The sequence below is a fragment of the Nyctereutes procyonoides genome, unplaced genomic scaffold (assembly GCF_905146905.1).
Source record: "Nyctereutes procyonoides isolate TBG_1078 unplaced genomic scaffold, NYPRO_anot_genome, whole genome shotgun sequence".
Classification (NCBI taxonomy): domain Eukaryota; kingdom Metazoa; phylum Chordata; class Mammalia; order Carnivora; family Canidae; genus Nyctereutes; species Nyctereutes procyonoides.
The window spans coordinates 46,144,021-46,162,628 of NW_026575131.1; the positions used below are offsets into that span (position 1 = coordinate 46,144,021).

General features: G+C 57.7%; 1 protein-coding gene across 2 annotated transcripts; it reads left to right on the forward strand.

Moving 5' to 3' along the window:
* The first annotated feature begins 33 nt into the window (after positions 1–33).
* On the forward strand, positions 34–18,547 carry CHERP (calcium homeostasis endoplasmic reticulum protein). Of its 2 annotated transcripts, none has more exons than XM_055342886.1 (17): positions 34–131; positions 441–614; positions 3,851–4,035; positions 5,089–5,226; positions 5,555–5,706; positions 7,316–7,460; positions 7,554–7,643; positions 9,252–9,504; positions 10,281–10,456; positions 11,958–12,393; positions 13,581–13,819; positions 14,760–14,893; positions 15,634–15,720; positions 15,986–16,129; positions 16,215–16,331; positions 16,812–16,906; positions 17,175–18,547. In XM_055342886.1, the coding sequence occupies exons 1-17, from the start codon at positions 107–109 to the stop codon at positions 17,366–17,368; spliced, it is 2,784 nt and encodes a 927-aa protein (XP_055198861.1). In that variant the 5' UTR covers positions 34–106; the 3' UTR covers positions 17,369–18,547. The 2 variants fall into 2 exon arrangements, with proteins under 2 accessions (XP_055198861.1, XP_055198862.1); XM_055342887.1 differs by having other exon boundaries at positions 7,349–7,460.
* The last annotated feature ends 61 nt before the right edge of the window (positions 18,548–18,608 follow it).

The following is an 18,608-nucleotide window of genomic DNA, read 5'->3' on the forward strand; positions in this document are numbered from 1 at the left end:
GAGACCAGCCGTAAACGGCTCCCTCGCGCCACTTCCGGCCGGCTTCCGCAGACGGGGCTGGTGGGCGATCGTGAGGCGCCGGAGGACGTTCCCTGCGGCCGGAGCCATGGAGATGCCGCTGCCGCCCGACGGTGAGGCCCAGCCTGGGCTCGGGGACCATTTCTCTCTCCTTGGAACCCCTTCTTGGCCCGCCCGGCCTTCCGGGGTTTCCGGGCCTAGGAGGGGGCGGGGCTCGGCCTCCCGGGCTCGCCTGCGGCCTCTCCCGCGGGTCCCCGCATCCCCGGCGCGCGTGTGGCCCCTATCGGGACCCGTACAAGGGCGGCCCCTCCGGAGCCCAGCCCTAGGGACCCCGGCCCGGCGGACGGGGGCTGGGACGCCAGGGCCCCCGGATTTGGGCGGTCCTCGCTGACGCCCCGCGTGGCCTTTTCTCCGTCTTCCAGACCAGGAGCTTCGAAATGTCATCGACAAACTGGCCCAGTTCGTGGCTCGCAACGGGCCCGAGTTTGAGAAGATGACGATGGAGAAGCAGAAGGACAACCCGAAATTCTCGTTTCTGTTCGGAGGCGAGTTCTACAGTTACTACAAGTGCAAGCTGGCGCTGGAGCAGCAGCAGCGTGAGTTCTCTCCAGCCCTCAGGCCGCCCCTTGGAGCGATTCCTTTCTCTGACTCCAGTTCGGGCTCTGCCGCAAACCGCCTTTTGGGCCGCATGCTCGGACTTTGAAAATGGGGCAGCTGGGCCTTCATGATCCCTTCCGCTGTTCCCAGGGCCTTGCATCGAGCGGCTGCTGGGTCCGAGTGTAATACGGAGCGAGGTTATCGATCCTCCTCCTGGGCTCCGCATCAGGGATTTCCCTATTGTTTTTGCAGATGGGACGGCTTAGGTTAGCAGAGGTAGAGCAGCTGTTTCAATTATTTCTAGGGTGGAAGTGATAGAAGCTGGACCAGGACCTTCTTGGCATGCATTGTCCAGCACTCTCTTCGAGCTGTCTGTGGGTCTAGCAAGATTATTGTGCATTTCAGGTGTTTGCAGTCCAGATCCAAAGGACTTGCTCTTTGGTTTAGTTTTTGGCCGTTCTTATCATTGTTCACTGAGCTGATATCAGGATTCCAGCCCTGCCCTTAAGGAGTTTAAGGTGGGTTTAGGGATCACAGCTGGCCTTTGAATGATGAATAGGCACCAGGTGGTAACGTCCCTGAAGGCAGAGCCCACATCTGTCTTGTTCCATACCGCTTTTCTAGGTATATTGTTTGAAGGAGTAGGGGGCTGCCAGGTAGATGGGCATTGACAGGTGAATTGTTTCCTAGACTACAAGCTCCCTGAGGTCAGCCAGACCTTGTTTGGGTCATTGTTGTTCCATGCTACGTGGTACTTAGATGTTCAATAAAAAGTTTGTGAGAGACAGCAAGGTGTGGTGGCTTGAATAAATCCAGTGTGTTTAGGGAGCATTAAGAGAAATCATGAGAGGCCCAGCATGGCTGGAGCGTGGAACGTGTGTAGAGGAGGGAAGGGTTTGATCTGGAGTGGTAAATGCCAGGAGTGAAGTTCAGATTTTCTCCCTCAGTCTAGAGGTTCATCTGGTGCCCAGTTAAGTTTGAGATGGGGATGGGGGAAATTTGCCTAAAATTGTAGGCAAATTGTTGTATGCACTTAAGTGTTTTTTGGAGCAACCATTCCTTAGCCCCAGCACATCGTTTTGAAAAGTGCTCCTGTAGGCAGTGGAAACTCAGAAGAGTTTGAAAGAAGGGAGAGTGAATCGGGTTTGTGTGGCCCATGTAGAGGACAGGCTGGAGGGAGCATGAGTGGAGCCTGGGACCAGGGAGGTCTGCAGGTGAACGAACAAGGCAGTTGATGGTAAAATCTAAATTAGATCAGCAGGTTGAGTCAGAGGGAGTGGGCATGGGGGCAGGTGGGATTTAAGGGGTAGAATCCGTGAACTGGGGCACCAGTTGGATATTGATGAGGGTAGCATAACTGGGCAGAGGAGGTCAGTGCTTTCGTTCATGTGACCATGAGTTGAGATGCTTTTTTCCCTGCAAGGGGAGCCCGTTCCCTCCCTGGAGGGTCAGAAATCAGGAGTCACTTGGTACTATAATGGGGGGAAGGATGGGGTGCTTTTAACAGAAGATGGGGGCTCAGGAAATACCTTCTGCAGGTAACAATGTCTCAGCTAAGGTTAAAGAATGTGTCAGCCTGATGGAAACACAGGAGAGAAAAGTGTTCAGGTAGGGGAAGGAGCCTTGGGAGTGGCTGGGAGTGGAAGGGGCAATAGTTTAGAGTGTTTTAAGTCCAGAGAAAGAGGGACGGTTGGAGTGGACAGAGGCCAGGGTGCAGAGGAGGAAGGGCTGGCTGGCCAAGGACTTAGGAATTTTCCTGGAAGTTTCTGGGGAGGTCTTGGAGGATTTCAGGACTGTTGTAGAGCAGGCTTAACTGCTGTATACCTGGCCCTTCACCTTGGTAGTTTGAGAAGACTGACCTTCAACGCTGTTCTAGAATGGCACTTCACAAACTGGTAAAGGACTAGCTTTTTTCATTTTGTAAAACTTCCAACCAATTGTGGATAGTACACTTTTGCAAAATACAATAACGTGTGATCTGTGAAACATCGAGTTGCTATAAGTGTGACAGAATGATCTGTTGGCATTTCTTCTATACTTGTCTGGTCCGGGTTTCACCCAGGGCTGGCCCTCAGATCACACAGGAACACTCTGGCTGTGCTGTTGAGAAGTACAGGGGGCAGGACCAGAAACAGGGAGATCAGTTCCAAGGGTGATGCAGGTGACAGCAGAGTCACAGCAGTGACGGCAGGGACACAGGCTGGAGCCTGACTGGACTACACAAGGTGACTTGTTAATGCAAGGTGCAAGGGAGAAAGAAGTGCCCAGACCTCCTGGGCTTCAGGTGTGGGCATAACCTTGCCAACCTTGGGGGCTGGGAGGGGCTGTGGGGAGGTAGAGCATGTGGCAGGAGGACACATGGGCCTGTTTGAGGTGTCTTTGAAAGCCAATGGGCTGTTTGGTCTGTAATCAGATCTATAGCAGGAGGAATCCATGATGGCGATTGTAGAGGTAGGAGTGGTTGCTTGCAGCCCCGGAGTCCCTATGTCCTGCTGCTCTGTGGGCTGGCCCAGAGGAGAGGGCATAACCAGGCATCCCTGCATTCAGGTGTCTGGCAGAGAAAGACCGAGGGGCCTGGGGGCGGCCACACAAGCCAAGTGAGACAAGTACCAGAGACAGGGCTTGCGGGGCTAGGGAAGGATGTCCACAGCAACCCGGGGTGGAAGGAGGGGAAGGGGGGGAGTGCAGGGCTAGACTGCCATGGGGCAAGGTAAATGGAAGCTGAAGAATTGAAGACGAGTCTCAGGTATAAAATGGTTGCCAGAGGGGCATGGAACAAACGGAGAGATTTTAAAGATGGATAAGGAGGTGGTGGGTGGGGGACATGGATGAACGGACATACCCTTGGGGAGGGCTCTTTGTCCGCCAGCAGCCATGGTCTGGGTTCAGTATAGGCTCAGGCCTGGGGGAGGGGCAGACGGGAAGGGGCTGGGTCTCCACTTAAAGGCCATTGGGCAAGGCCAGATGGTCGGCTGGAAGAGGGGCAAGGTGACCTCATGCAGCAAAGGGTCCAGGGCTGAGGTCCTGTGAGTGGAGAGCAGGGTGGGCCTGGCAGGCAGGTCAGGAGGGCCCAAGTGCAGAGTGAGGGGGCTGCAGTCTAGCACGGGAGTCCTCTTCTGGGTGACAAGTATAGGGAGGGGCGGTATCTGGCTTGGAGCTGCCCAAGAGGCAGCTGAGGGGACCCTCAGCCCTGGCCACCTCTTCACAGGGGCCACCTTTCCTTCTCTCCCACCAGTCATCTGCAAGCAGCAGGCCCCAGAGCTGGAGCCGGCCGCAGCCCTGCCGCCCCTGCCACAGCCCCCGCTGGCCCCTGCAGCACCGATCCCACCGGCCCAGGGAGCCCCATCCATGGACGAACTCATCCAGCAGAGCCAGTGGAACCTGCAGCAGCAGGAGCAGCACCTGTTAGCCCTCAGACAGGTGTGGCACCTGCTCCTCCTCCTCTCCCTTCTTCCCCACCTTCCCTATGCATCACTACATGTCAGCACTGAGGGCAGGGCTGCCACCACCTGGGATGTGTTCAGCTTGACCCCTGATGGTAGACACAGGTTGCTTCTTGTTTGGTGAAATCATCCCACAAGCTCTTCAACCCACGGTCTCCCTTTGTGCTGGGATGGACGCCCACAGGTCGGGCTACACGTTAAAAGCTGTGTAACAAAAAAAAAAAAAACAACAACTGTGTAACAGTGAATGCCAGGTAGCCTCTGGTGTCACTGGCTCCAGGTCCTACTAGCTAGGTTGCCCCAGGCTGTCATGGGAAAGGAACCCTTTTCTCCTGATTTGTCATTGTCTGATTTTTTGGTTGAGTACAACAGGACGAATTGTCAGAAAAACAAGGCAAATTAAAACAAAGACCTCTAAAACACCAACCCCATTTTTATTACTAGATAAAAGATGTAAAATTACTGTCATTTTGCTGAAAACAAAAGCTCTAGAATGCTCCTCAGTTTCCGCACAGAGATAGACGGTCAGGAACTGGGTGGCATGCCTCGGCCAGCCCTGAGCTGACGGCCCAAGCCTGCAGCAGCTCTGGGCCTCAGTCGCTTTCCATTGTGCAGATCAAGAGTGCGAGGCCCTGCATCCCATTTTAATTCCTGTTTCCCTGACTGCTCTGCACTTGTTCTCCTTTCCCTAGACTGGTGACGGTTTGCACGTCCTCTCTGTGCTGTCTGGCCACACCCATCATTCTGTTTTTATTCTGTTTTCATTGAACTGACTTGCTGAGGTTTCTCCTTCCTCTGGGTGTTCATTTTTTCCATCTGTCGCCTTGGGGCGGTCGTCGTCTCCTGCTCCGTCCTATCTTGCTTTATTATCCTCTGCCTCCGCTTCCTGCTGTGATCACAGCCATGACTATGACTGTCCCAGATGCCTGGCTGAGGCTTTGGGTGTGATCTCCTGGTGAACGACCAGACAGGCTAGTCCTAGGCTGAGGTCTCTTCCCTCACGCAGTCTCCCTCCTGCTCGGCCTCCCAGGAACAGGTGACCGCAGCTGTGGCCCATGCTGTGGAGCAGCAGATGCAGAAGCTCCTGGAGGAGACCCAGTTGGACATGAATGAGTTTGACAACCTGCTGCAACCCATCATCGACACGTGTACCAAAGATGCCATCTCGGTGAGGGCAGGTGGGGGCAGGGGGAGGTGCTCCCAGGACCCGGTGCTCCTGATGAGGGGGGCGCCCGCTGCAGCCTGCCTAGGCTGGGACTGCTCTAGGGAAGCCCCGTCTGTCCCTCCCCTTCCCTCTTGACCACCGTGGGCAGGACAGCACGTGGGCAAGGTGTGCTCCCGGCTGAGCGGGAGCTGGCAGGCAGGGAGGCAGCCTCGGTGTGCCGCTGGCCCCTGGGACTCCACACCCTTGAGGTGTGCCCTCAGCCTCCCGGGTTCTGCACACACTGTGGCCCCAGGGAGCCAGTCCCTGCTCACCATCAGCCTGGCTGTTTCAGGCCGGGAAGAACTGGATGTTTAGCAATGCCAAGTCCCCCCCTCACTGTGAGCTGATGGCGGGCCACCTCCGGAACCGCATCACAGCCGACGGGGCGCACTTTGAGCTGCGGCTGCACCTCATCTACCTGATCAACGATGTCCTGCACCACTGGTGAGGGCCCCGCCAGGCTCTGCCTCTCCTCTCACTCCTCGCCCTCTGCTGGGCTGCTCTTCTGCACTCAGTAGCTTGGCCTGGCCTGTCCTGGGATGTGGGGTTCACTTGTCCAAGACCACAGAGGAGGGTTGATCTGAGCCATGAGCCCTCCTTTGGGAGGACATGCCACTCCCCCACCCCCACCCCCGCATCTTGGCCCCTTCCCTGGACCCTGCACCTGGGCCTCTGTCCGTCCCTTCACTCCTCCTCCTTGGGGCCGCCAGCTTCTGGGTGTCTCTGCGCCCGTCTGTATCGGCTGCCGGCTTCTCTTTATGATCTACACGCAGGCACAGTCCAGTCACCCGACTGCTTCGGGCCCTCCCTGCTCCCCCGTGGGCTCCCTTTCTCCCCTCTGTCCCACCTGCTGAGACCAGCCTTCCTGAGGCCAGACCAGTGTGTGTTTCCACATAGCCTCTTAGGTACCTTATGATAAAGGTTCACTTAAAAAAAACCATGCACCTGGGCCAGAGCAGGGCCGGCAGGGGGCTGGCAGAAGCACATGTCGCTGGCGAAGCTAGTGCTTAGCCATCTAGACTGGCTGCCAAGTTTGGCTTTGAGCTTGGCCTGCCCGAAGGGGATGGCTCCCCCGAGAGCAACAGAAAGTGACTCTGCCTTTTCCCTGCCCCTTTCTCCATCTTGCCCCATCTCCTGCTACGCACACGTGCAGCCTGGGTCCTCACTCTCTGCTCTGTTTCCCTGTGCCACATAGGTGGCTCCCTTGCCACTTGGCTGCTCCTCACCCTGCCCCTCCCTTATTTTTCTGCTGTTGGGAAATAGGCAGCTGCTCAGAACCTTCTCTGCTCTCCTGCTGCCACCAGCCACTCTGCTGACGAGGGCAGCTCTGCAGAGACCCGGCCCCGTTTCTGGCATTTGTCCAGCCACGCTCCTCTTGCTCAGCTCTGTACAGAACCCCAGTGCCGCTCACCCTGTGCTTGGTCCCTCCTCTCCCCCTCCTGGTTCCCAGCCTTGCACTCACTGCTGTCTCTGAGCACCCTCTGGTGGACTTGGTGTTGGGACGGCTTCAGGCTACTCACCTTCTGCCTCCCTCCTGTCAGAGGCAGCATATGTGCTGTCGGGCTCTGCCGCCTTACTGCACGGCCATGGGGGCCACGGCCTCTGCACCCCCTTACACACACAGCCACCCCGGGAGGATGTGAGGGCAGGCTGTCTCACGTACCTAGACGCCTGGCTTGCCCAACATACTCCCCCACCTCCTGAAAGGCGGGGATTGAGCTGTGGTTTCATTATGCATAGGGGGTGACAGGGCTGAGTGAGGCCACATGGACAGCTGGGGCTCCTCAGTGCGTCCTTGTGCCACCCCGGGAGGGAAGGGTTATTTTACGGATCAGAAGACCAGTATGACAGCCCTTTCTCTGAAGGTCCCCAGGCTGTTCTTTCCCTTCTCCCACTGCTATCTACCTGTCACTTGGGCCCAGGCGCCAGCACAGGTCTTGTGGGGAGCCCAGCCCTCGTCCCAGCCGGGTTGGGGGCCCGTGTCCCGAGAAGGCAGAGGGTGCTGTGGCTGGAGCCGCAATGGTAACGGGCGCGTGGCCGGGTCCCGCCCCAGGGCCCTGACGCGCGGAAGGTCTCTCCCTCACAGCCAGCGCAAGCAGGCCAGGGAGCTGCTGGCCGCCCTGCAGAAAGTCGTGGTGCCCATCTATTGCACCAGCTTCTTGGCCGTGGAGGAGGACAAGCAGCAAAAGATCGCACGGGTACATGGTGCAGCCAGGAGAGACGGGGGGCAGAGTGGGGGTGGGGATTGCTGGTTTTCCTTCTGACACGGCCTCTCCCTCCTCCGCACCCAGCTCCTGCAGCTCTGGGAGAAAAACGGCTACTTCGACGACTCCATCATCCAGCAGCTGCAGAGCCCAGCCCTGGGGCTCGGCCAGTACCAGGTGAGTACCTTCCCCACCCACACAGCACCGAGAAGGTGGGGGGCTATCCCCAGAGAGTGGGGCAGTTGCATCCCAGCACGTTCCCAGAAGTCAGGTGGCCCACAGCCCCTGCCTGGGCTGGCACCTGCCGGTGGGGTGGTGATTTCGGAAGCCAGGTAGCATTTTGCACACGGGACTCCCACACGTGTCTCTGGAATGATGGTGAGCAGCGGGAGGCTAGGGTCTGCGCAGCAGCCTGTGGGCGGGGCTCCTGCTCTCTCCACAGTGACCAGCGAGCCCCTTCCAGGTGAGCCCGCCTGACTATTTTCCTGGTGCTCTTGTGGTCGGGTGGCCCTATTCAGGCCCTGCTTATGGCAGTGGCTTTGGCCCGTCGGCCCTGGTCCTTTGGGCTTGCTTCTGCATGATGGAAGCATAAAGCAGCCTGGACGGCACCTAGGCTGTCATGGCCACATTGTGCATTAGTCACGTCCTCTGTGTGCGTTTGTCTTCTCTCTGGGGAGGCATCTGCTCACATGATGGTGGCGCAGGGCAGAGAGGGAGGGCCATCCAGGTCTCCTTGGTCACTTCTGCTGTGACACTGGCCTGGCTGCCCCGTCTACAGCTGCTGGAATAAAGGCAGAGCTCACACCCCCTCTTCTCAGGCCGGAAGCTGTGGTTTTGGAAAAGAGGAGGTTGAATTTCAGAAGCTGTGCTGCCCATTTCCTCTGTGACGGCCTGGAGGCACAGGGGGGAAGCTTTCTTTTTTTTTTTTTTTTTTTTTTTTTTAATTTTATGATAGTCACAGAGAGAGAGAGAGGCAGAGACATAGGCAGAGGGAGAAGCAGGCTCCATGCACCAGGAGCCCGATGTGGGATTCGATCCCGGGTCTCCAGGATCGCGCCCTGGGCCAAAGGCAGGCGTCAAACTGCTGCGCCACCCAGGGATCCCGGGGGGAAGTTTTCATACTCCCACAAAGGCATATGAGGAACGTGCATGTCCAGTTGTGAATTTTTTTCTCTTTTTTTCATTGTTAGAGCAGGCTTATCACACCCTATCGCAGCGGCGTTAGCTGTTCCTGTCCCTTCCGAAGCTGGTGGCCGCAGCTCATGTTTACTCAGCCGCCCTAGTCACTTTATGTGGTGTTTCACTGGGTTGTCCCCCCAAATCCTTGAAGGGAGGTCCTGTTATTGTTTTACAGAGGAGGAAACGGAGGCTCAGGGAGGTTGTGACTTGCTCAGAACCCTGTAGCAAGTGAGCACCATGGCCCGTGCCTGTGGCCTAGACCATTTGTCTGAGTTGTATCTCTGATAGTCGTGTGTTAGGACAGGGCATGGCTTCGCTGCTCCTTCCTCTTGTTAGGGAATCACACACCTCACTGCAGCCAGCGCTCTGGTCACTGGTTTTGGCAAGACTTACACACTCTGTGCTTGTCAAGACCATGTTAATTGTTTTACACGACAGTCACGTGGCCACCTGCTCCAGGCTCTTGCGCCTCAGCACCTGAGGCCCTGTCCTGAATTCCCGGGGTTTTCCTGGCCCTGTCCCTGAGCTCCGCCAGAAGGGATGGGCCCTGAAGTGATCCCCAGGCTTCCATCCTGAGTGCCAGCTGCTCCCCCCTCTCTCTGCCAGGCTACGCTCATCAACGAGTATTCCTCGGTGGTCCAGCCAGTGCAGCTGGCCTTCCAGCAGCAGATCCAGACCCTTAAGACGCAGCACGAGGAGTTTGTCAACAGCCTGGCCCAGCAGCAGCAACAACAGCAGCAGCAACAACAACAAATTCAAATGCCACAAATGGAGGCCGAGGTCAAGGCCACCCCGCCACCGCCCGCCCCGCCTCCGGCCCCCACACCCACCCCTGCCATCCCGCCAACCACCCAGCCTGGTATGGGGGCTCCTTCGGCACCCCTTCTGTGGGGTGGGGTGGTCTAAGAAGGCAGCTTCGTTTCCCAGAGAAGGGCTCTGGTTCTGTGGACCAGATCCTAAGGCCGGATTCTGACCTGTTTGCAAACACCAGGCCCAGGGATTTCACAGGTAGATGCAACCAAACCCTTACAGCTCAGGTGATTGCTGTACAGACTATCCCGGAGAAGACAGAGAGGAAAGCTGCCCAAATCATTTTTCAACACCAGGGTAACTTTTACACCAGATGGACAAAGAGAAAGTTTCATGGATATCAGGCAGTGTCACTTATGAACAAAAATGCAGAAATATGCCACACCTGAAAATCCAGCAAAGTATTAAAAAAAAAAAAGTACACCATGATAAGATTTGCCCCAGGAATGTGTAAGGATGGTTTAGCACTTAGAAGTTGCATGAAACAACAGATGAGGCGGGGAAGAAACAATCTTTCAAGTAAATGCAGAAAGGGTTTTTAAGTACAATTCTGTAAGTGATTTTGAGTGAACTAGAACAAGTGCAGCAGGGTAAGGTAAGGTATTTATCGTAAAGGTTTCAAAGGAGGGAGTGTGCCCCATGTCAGGTCAGCCTCCCCGCTGTCACTTGCTTCCTGGGGGCCATCAGTTTCAGGCAGGCTCACGCAGCAAGGGTTTCCCGAGAAGTAAAGGCCCAGTCTGGGTGGTTTCCTGCTGTTGCTAAACATCGTTTCATTCAGCGTCCATGGACATTTGCTTCACTGACCACCTTCCTGTCTGGCACTAGATGACAGCAAGCCTCCCATCCAAATGCCCGGCTCCTCTGAGTATGATGCCTCAGGAGGAGTCCAGGATCCTGCTGCCGCCGGCCCCCGGGGCCCTGGGCCCCACGATCAAATCCCACCTAACAAGCCCCCATGGTTTGACCAGCCTCATCCTGTTGCTCCTTGGGGCCAACAGCAGGTATTTTCCCAAACTTGGGTGGGCCGTCTCCTGCGTGGGTCAGCAGGCTGGTGGTGGCTCGCTGGGGAAGCAGATTTTTGCAGCGGGGCCTGGGGTGGGCAGGTGGTGGGGACCAACCTCCCTCATCTTCCTGAGGGTGGAGGGGTGGGGGCAGTCTCCAGTCAGGACTTCATGCCCATCCCTGCTGCTGGCCATCCAGGCCTCTTAGGAATATAGGTCATTGTGAGAGTCACGTGGTCAAGTACAGGAAGATGAGGGATTTCCCTACCCTTTTTAACTGGTTAAACATTGGTTAGCTAGCATGGTGCCAACATTTTGTCACCCTGGAAAGAACATCGTGCTTGCATAAAGAAAGGGAAGGTCAGACATGTAAGGCGGGCAGTGCTTTCTGGGGCAGAGATGCTGGTCACTCCCTCTGGTTCTTTGGGGTCAGAAACTTCTAGACCAGGGCAAGGGTCATCTGACTCAGCTTAGCATGACTGGGGAACCTTGGAAACATCCACTTGCCTCTGGCCACTGGATCTAATCTGACGGAGCCTTTGGGCAGAGCCCGGGCCATTCCTGGACATCCACCTTTCCCTTGATGGGGCCTAGTGGCTGCAGCCCTGCCAGGTGACTGGGGAGAGGATGGGAGGGAGGCAGCTCCAAACCGACAAGTGGGGCTTGTGGCTTTGAGTCACCTCCCCCACCAACCTCAGTTTCAGGAGAAGAGATTTAATTTCACAAAAGACTGGGCATTCCTGTGAAGATAGCTCCCTCCTCTGCTAATTATGAGCCACGTACTGTTGAGCATTTTATGGCTATCGTCTGTGGGGTATGGGTTTACTCATATACTCATCCCTGTTGTGTAGGTGTGGAAATGGGCCCTTGGTATCTCCAGGATCATTCTTCTTTCCGGGGACTAGTGGGATGGGCTCCTGACAATAAGGGTTCCCTCCCTGAGGGTCTGCCCGGGGACAGAGGTACACTTGGCCTGGTGTGCCCATTTGATATCTTACACATTTTGAAGTAACTCCCACATTTAAAAAAAAAAATATTTATTTTTTGGTAGACATTTCCTGGTTTGGGCCCTTGAGAGCAGACCCCGAGACAGGATTTGAGGGCTGGTAGTATGGGAGGTACCCAGAAGACCATGTAGGGCAGAGGGGAAGTGACAGGGAAGGGGCAGTCGTCAGAGCAGGCTTCTGCCGAGTGTCCCTGGGGCCTAGACCCTCCCTGCACTCTGCAGGCTCTGGGGGATGCACCTCTGCCCCATCTGCCAGCTTCTGTGTCCGGCAGCCGTGCTGGGAGCGCACAGATCTCTGGCACTTGGGGGCTGCCCAGCCTCAATGTGGGCACAGGAAATTCAGCTGAGAGGCAAGTGCCCTGTCGGAGCATCTGAGCCCAGGGGTAGCCTCCGCTGCACCGGGTCAGAGCCAGGTCGCCTCCATGGTTGGAGACTAACTGCGGATGTGCGGCTGGTGCTGGCCAGAGGAGGTCATGTCTGCTCTTTGCCTTGCAGCCTCCCGAGCAGCCCCCCTACCCACACCATCAGGGTGGACCGCCCCACTGCCCACCCTGGAACAACAGCCACGAGGGCATGTGGGGCGAGCAGCGTGGGGACCCTGGCTGGAACGGTCAGCGCGACGCACCCTGGAACAGCCAGCCAGACCCCAACTGGAACAGCCAGTTCGAGGGCCCCTGGAACAGCCAGCACGAGCAGCCACCGTGGGGTGGAGGCCAGCGCGAGCCCCCCTTCCGCATGCAGCGGCCGCCACACTTCCGAGGGCCCTTCCCGCCCCACCAGCAGCACCCGCAGTTCAACCAGCCGCCGCACCCCCACAACTTCAACCGCTTCCCGCCCCGCTTCATGCAGGATGACTTCCCTCCGCGGCACCCCTTCGAGCGGCCACCCTATCCTCATCGCTTCGACTATCCCCAGGGGGACTTCCCTGCCGGTGAGTGCCAGGGCGCCGTCTGCGGGGACTGCCCCCATCCCAAAACACTTCCCTCTCCTGCCCTGAGATGGTCACAGCAGCTGCTTGCAGGGGGACACCTGACGGGCTACCCTCCTAGTGGGCTGATGGTGCTGCTTGACGTCATTGCTGCGGGACCTGGCAGGTCCCCAGAGTCGAGGTGACAAGCAGAAAGGGTCACGGGATGGTGTGGAAGCCCAGTCTCAGCCCTTGGGAAGGTGAGGAGACAGACTGGCGGCCCTGGTCCCAGCACGTAGCCCACGCCAGCCTGGCCTAGAGTGAAGTCCTGTTGCCGCTTCCTATGGAAGAGGCTAGTTGGGCACTGTGTCTGTCTGGCTGCAGAGGAGGAGGGACGAGAGCCTGATGGAAGGAGGGTCACTCCCAAGCCCCACAGCAGACGGGGCCGGCCAGGGCAGGGCGTGCAGGACCCATGGTGCCTGTGGGCCCTCCCTACTTCCTTGTCTTCGCTTTTTTCACCAGCTTTTCTCTTTTATTGTCTTGTTTCAAAGAATCTTTAGATTTAATTTTTTTTTCTCAAAAAAAAAAAAACTTATTTCTACTCTGCTGCTGCTGCTTCTATTTTTACTTTAAAATCAATTCTTGGCTATAAATCTAGCCAAGACCACCAAGCACATTTACCGTCAGTACACATTTCCTGGGGGTGGCTTCCCCGGTAGGGCTGCTTCCTCCCAGCTCGAGGGGCTGGATGGGGGGGGGGGGGCTTCTCTCCATCTTCACGCCATCCTCCCCCTGTGCATATCTGTGTCCCGTGCTCCTTACCAGGACACCAGTGGTGTTGGGGTGGGACCTGCCTTCGGGGTCTCCCTTCAAGCCAGTCACCTTGTCCAGTGCCCTGTCTCAAAATATAGTCCTGTCCATTCGGCCCATAATGCTGCTTTAATGTTTTGTGATTTCCCTTGTGGGTGCAGGACAGGTCCCCCCCCCCCCCCGAACCTGGCTCCTTGCCATCTAGTGCCATCACCCTGGGCAGCGGGAAGCAGCTGGAGAGGAGATGCCAGGCAGGGCTGCCCAGAAGCAGGTGTTGGTGTCTCTGGCACTCACTGAAGCCTCTCCACGGGCTCGGGTCCCCTTGCAGATCCCGACTGCGCCATCGGCAGCACCCAGCTCACAGCTCTCCAGTAGGCCTGAGAGGACTTTCTGTTTTACAGAGATGGGACCCCCTCACCACCACCCTGGCCACCGCATGCCTCATCCTGGGATCAACGAGCACCCACCCTGGGGTGGGCCCCAGCACCCCGACTTCGGCCCTCCTCCTCACGGCTTCAACGGGCAGCCACCCCACATGCGGCGACAGGGCCCTCCCCACATCAACCATGATGACCCCAGCCTGGTCCCCAACGTGCCCTACTTCGATCTGCCTGCCGGGCTGATGGCTCCCCTTGTGAAGGTAACATCGCCATGGCGAGCACCCAGCCTCCTAGTGTGCCGCTTCCGGGGCCTCCACGTGAGATGCTCTTTCCTCTGCCCGGTGAACGTGACTGACTAGTCATTGCAAACGTGCCCTGGCCAGTGCCTCTCCCTCCACTTGAATTCCTGAGGCCCGTGGTCCCCTCTGCTCCTTCTGCGTGTCCCCCCTGGTGTTGGACATTCTGTGGCCACCCATAGTGAGCCGTGCCAGGCTGGGTGTGAAGTGTGGGTTCCCTCGATCCTGGCCCTGGGCAGCCACCTTGTCCAGCAGCTGACTGGGAAGGGATTTCTCAGAAGGGGCGGCCTCTGAGGAAGGCCTGCAGGGAGCATGGGGAGGGCAGTGCTGGGGGCCAGGGGAGCGAGGCTGCGTCGTCGGGAGCAGCTCTAGCTTGAGAGACTTGCTGACGGAGGAGTCGCTTCCCATCCCCTCTGAGGCCCCGTCAGACTGGAAGTTGAGAAGGGCCATATTTCTCGGGCTGCAGGCAGCGAGGGGTTCTTTGGGTGGGGCTGAGGCTGTTCTGACCTGGGAGGGGCCCCAGGGTAGGGAGTAGGACTCGGGAGCACAGGACAGAAGTCTGCAGGCGGTGGCATCTGGGATCCACGTCACGTCTGAATGAACCCAGGGGTCTTTCCCATCAGTCCTACTTGGAGAACATGTGTTTTCTGGAGAGAAAACTTCAGGCCCTCACTGGCCCCAGAGAAGTTCTCCACCACCTTACTTAGGAATCGGATCATTGGTGTGGCTGCAGCCCTAATGGGTCCCCCAGGAATCGGGAGGAGGAGCTATGATGCCCAGGGTAACCCTGACACCGCACCAGGGCCCTATGTCCCCCGACCTGCTCCCCCTGTCGCTGTAGCACCCCGGGTGGGCCTGAGGGGGCCTCTGGCAGGGCGTGCATGACAACTGTTCTCCACTGCAGCTGGAAGACCATGAGTACAAGCCTCTGGACCCGAAAGACATCCGCCTCCCGCCCCCCATGCCGCCCAGTGAGAGGTTGCTGGCCGCTGTAGAGGCCTTTTACAGCCCCCCGTCCCATGACAGGCCCAGGAACAGGTATGATGCTTGGAGGGACCGGCGGTGGGGGGATGGGGAGGCCTCTGTCCCGTCTCTTAACCTGACTTCCCCTGAGATTGCTTCATGAGACTCTTAAATGACCATGCCTTCTACCCAGGGTGGTGTGAAGCCCCGGTGAGGAAATGGGGTGTCCTGTGAAACGCTAGGCCGAGTCAGGGTCCCTCTCTCTACTGGCCATGGGTAACGTGTGTCACACTTACAGTGGCCCTCACCGCAGGGCCTCTCGTTGAGCTGTTTAGTGCAAGTTGTCATCTCAGGGGTGGGGTGTTTCAGGGGCGGCTGGCAGCTGGGTGCAGGCAGCCCCTCTCCTGACCCCCCTCCCATAGACTTATCACCAGTCTGGCTAAAGCCACCTCCTGCCCTGTGCTGGGTCACAGGCCTGTCCATCTAGGAGTCAGAGCTCCTTGTCCCCAGTTAGGAAGATCACAGGCAGGAAGAGCCACCTGGGCTACTTCGGGAAACATCAGTGTGGAAAGGCACGGGAACCAGGCGTGCGGCCTGGCCTCTCTGCTTCCCAGTGGGCCGCCCGACCTCAGCCTGCTTCCTCGTGCGGGGAAGGGCAGCCCGTCGTGCTGGGCCCTGCTCAGCCTCTGAGTGGGTGAGGGACGGGAGGGCCACATGCCGGGACGCGTGTCTGGCAGGTCAACTCCTGCCGACTTGCATGAGTTCCCTGCGGGAGGAGGCTGCAGAATCACGCAGGGGACGCCCATGTCTTACAGCGAAGGCTGGGAGCAGAATGGTCTCTATGAGTTCTTTCGAGCAAAAATGCGGGCACGGCGGAGGAAGGGCCAGGAGAAGCGCAACAGGTGAGCGTGGAGGTGCCCGCATGCAGCCATCCTGGGTTCCCAGCCAGTGCGTCCTGGCCTGTGCCCGTCACATGCTGCGGCAGACCCACCTTGGAGTCACACTCAGGGCCATCCTGTCGTCCCTCCAGGGCAGTGGGGGGTCAGTTCGGCCTCCGTGTAGGTTGGGGGGTGGGTTTTCCCACAAGGCCCAAAGCGTTGGGGAGCACGGCCCTCGGTGGGCAGCAGCACATCCAGGGCCAGCCGCTCACCTGGCCTCTCCCTGCAGTGGGCCCTCGCGGTCACGGAGCCGGTCCAAAAGCCGAGGGCGCTCTTCCTCCCGCTCCAACTCGAGGTCGTCCAAGTCGTCGGGCTCATACTCCAGGTCCCGATCACGCTCCTGCTCCCGTTCCTACTCCCGTTCCCGCTCCAGGTAAGCTGGTGTGCCCCGAGGCCCCCACCCCCCACCAGCACCCATGCCCACCACCTGCTGACCCGACTGTCCTTTCCTCTCTCAGGAGCCGCAGCCGTTCCCGCTCCTCCCGAAGCCGCTCCCGCTCCCGCTCGCGCTCCCGCTCCAAGTCCTACTCCCCCGGAAGGAGACGTCGGTCACGCTCCAGGAGTCCCACCCCGCCGTAAGATTTCTGTCTTAACTGTCCAGTGATCGCCGGTAGCTCTGGAACCCTCTGATGCTTTGCTGTGAATGTTGAAACCTGTCGCTAGAAGATGTGCTCACAGTGGCCCGTGCTGAGGCGGTGCCTCAGGGACCCTGAGTTCTAGCACAGTGACAGTGGCACCTCCTCATCTCACACCACGCTCTTAAACTTTTTATGGTAGAGTTGTAACACCTGACGTAGCGGCTGGGCTGTGACCGGTCCTGGGGTTCCGCGTGGCCTGCCCTGGCTGCACGGTGTGGGGCTGGGGCCTCCTTGGGGAGCTCCCCTCCCTGGCTGGCGAAGATGACCGAGAAGAAGGCTAGAGCCCCGGGCTGTGTGTGTGACCCTCTAACACTGGTGAATGTTCGCATACGCCACATGCTGTAATATTCTAAGCGTTTTCATTCCAATAAATGTCTCGACTCTTTTTTTAAAAAACGTAACCTGTCTTAATTTTAGTTCCTCGGCTGGTCTGGGTTCTAATTCAGCACCTCCTATACCTGATTCAAGGCTCGGGGAAGAAAACAAAGGACATCAGATGCTGGTGAAAATGGGTAAGGCTCCTGGGAAGAACCATCAACCACTTTGGGCTTTTGGGGCTGGGGAGCCAGGGAAGGTTCCAGCTCGTGGCCAGAACTGGAAAGGCCGAGCCTGTAGAGTTGTCGCTGGGTGCTGTCTCTCACCACAACAGTTTGACGTTTGTAAGCCACACACGTGCGTGTCGTTTGGCTCTGCACGTGAGGTCTGGTTTAACTTCGTGGATAAATGTGCCGGAGTTTGACTTTTGTGCATTGTAACCACCCTCCCCCCTTTCTTCCTAAGGCTGGAGTGGATCTGGTGGCCTCGGTGTGAAAGAGCAAGGGATCCAGGACCCCATCAAGGGGGGCGACGTCCGAGACAAGTGGGACCAGTACAAGGGTGTGGGCGTGGCCCTGGACGATCCGTACGAGAACTACCGCCGGAACAAGAGCTACTCCTTCATCGCCCGCATGAAGGCCAGGGACGAGTGCAAGTAGGCACTCCGTGGGCAGGAGCCACTCCTCGGCCACCGCGTCGGGCCGTGGGACCTTCCTGGCTTCTTGGCAGTGACAGACGGTAGGGACACCTCGGTTCTCACAGTCTCCACCTCCGGGGAGCGACAGAAGAGAAGGAAGACCACAGCATGCCTAGTGAGGAGTGCCATGCGCCACCACGTTGGACGCCCCGGGCCCTGCCTGCAAACCAGCTCTAAAGTAGAAGCAAGAACCCACCAGAAGGTGCCCCCGGCCAGCACGGCCACGAGCTTACTTCCCCTGACAGAAGTGAGACACGAGACCCTCCACCTCCACCCCTGGATGAGAATCCCTGCCACCCGAAGGCACGGCTGTTGCGCACCCCCCACAGGCCGCTCTGAGCTCCTGCTTAGACCGGTAGGAGCGTGTGGAGCACAGGCCCTGGGCGAGCGCCCCGGCAGCTCAGCCAGGCACTGGTGACAAAACAGAAAAACAGACCCTTTCTGATTGGCAGAGTGACACAGGGTCTTCGTTTTTACTCCAGATGTTTAGTTTGAGAGAAGGGAATGTTGATCTCAGAGGATCCCAGGGAGAAGTTGCAACCTGATTCCTCTAAGACCTGCCAGCCCGTAGTTCAGTTACTTTAGTTGTTTGAGTTGAAATTTTTTTCCCCAAACATTAGCCGTTGGCTGTCCCTGCAGAAACGGGTTCTAAAGAAACTGATCTGAGGCATCTTCAGGTCACGGAGCGACGCCCTCCAAGAGCCCGCACCCTCAGCGTCTCTGCCTGTTTTTCACTTAGAGGAACCCGACACCAGCGCTCACGTGGACGGCCCGCACAGACCGGGGTGTGGAGGGCGCCCCCGGCTCTCCCTCGGCCAGCCCAGCACCCAGGGAGGCCAGGCCAGGAGGGCAGACGCCGCTGGGGCCTGCGTGGGGACTGGCCACGCCTGGCGTCTGTGGGCAGCTCGTGTGGCGCCGTCTCTTTGTACAGAAACATTTTTGAAAAATTCTTTTCAATAAGATGCAAAGTCCTCTCCAACTTTTCGACCTGATGTGATAAGATATTTGATTTTGTTCTAGATTTCCTGTAGCTGTGAATTGTTCAAACGTGTCTGATTCAGGATAAAACGTAAACACGTGCTGTTAACGATTTCTTGTGGATTTTACTGTTTTGCCTTCAAATAAAAACTTTTTTTAAAGACCTCTTTCTCCGTGTGTTGGAGTTAGAAGTGTGCTCAGGCAGGGTCTGGAGGAGGCGTGTC

What these genes read in the sequence shown, in the direction of transcription:
- CHERP (XM_055342886.1), top strand. Translation starts at nt 107, where the DNA reads ATGGAGATGCCGCTGCCGCCCGACG. An exon ending in GATGCCGCTGCCGCCCGACG is followed by an intron (nt 132 to 440) that starts GTGAGGCCCAGC and finishes TCCGTCTTCCAG; the next exon opens with ACCAGGAGCTTCGAAATGTC. An exon ending in AGCAGCAAAAGATCGCACGG is followed by an intron (nt 7,461 to 7,553) that starts GTACATGGTGCA and finishes CTCCGCACCCAG; the next exon opens with CTCCTGCAGCTCTGGGAGAA.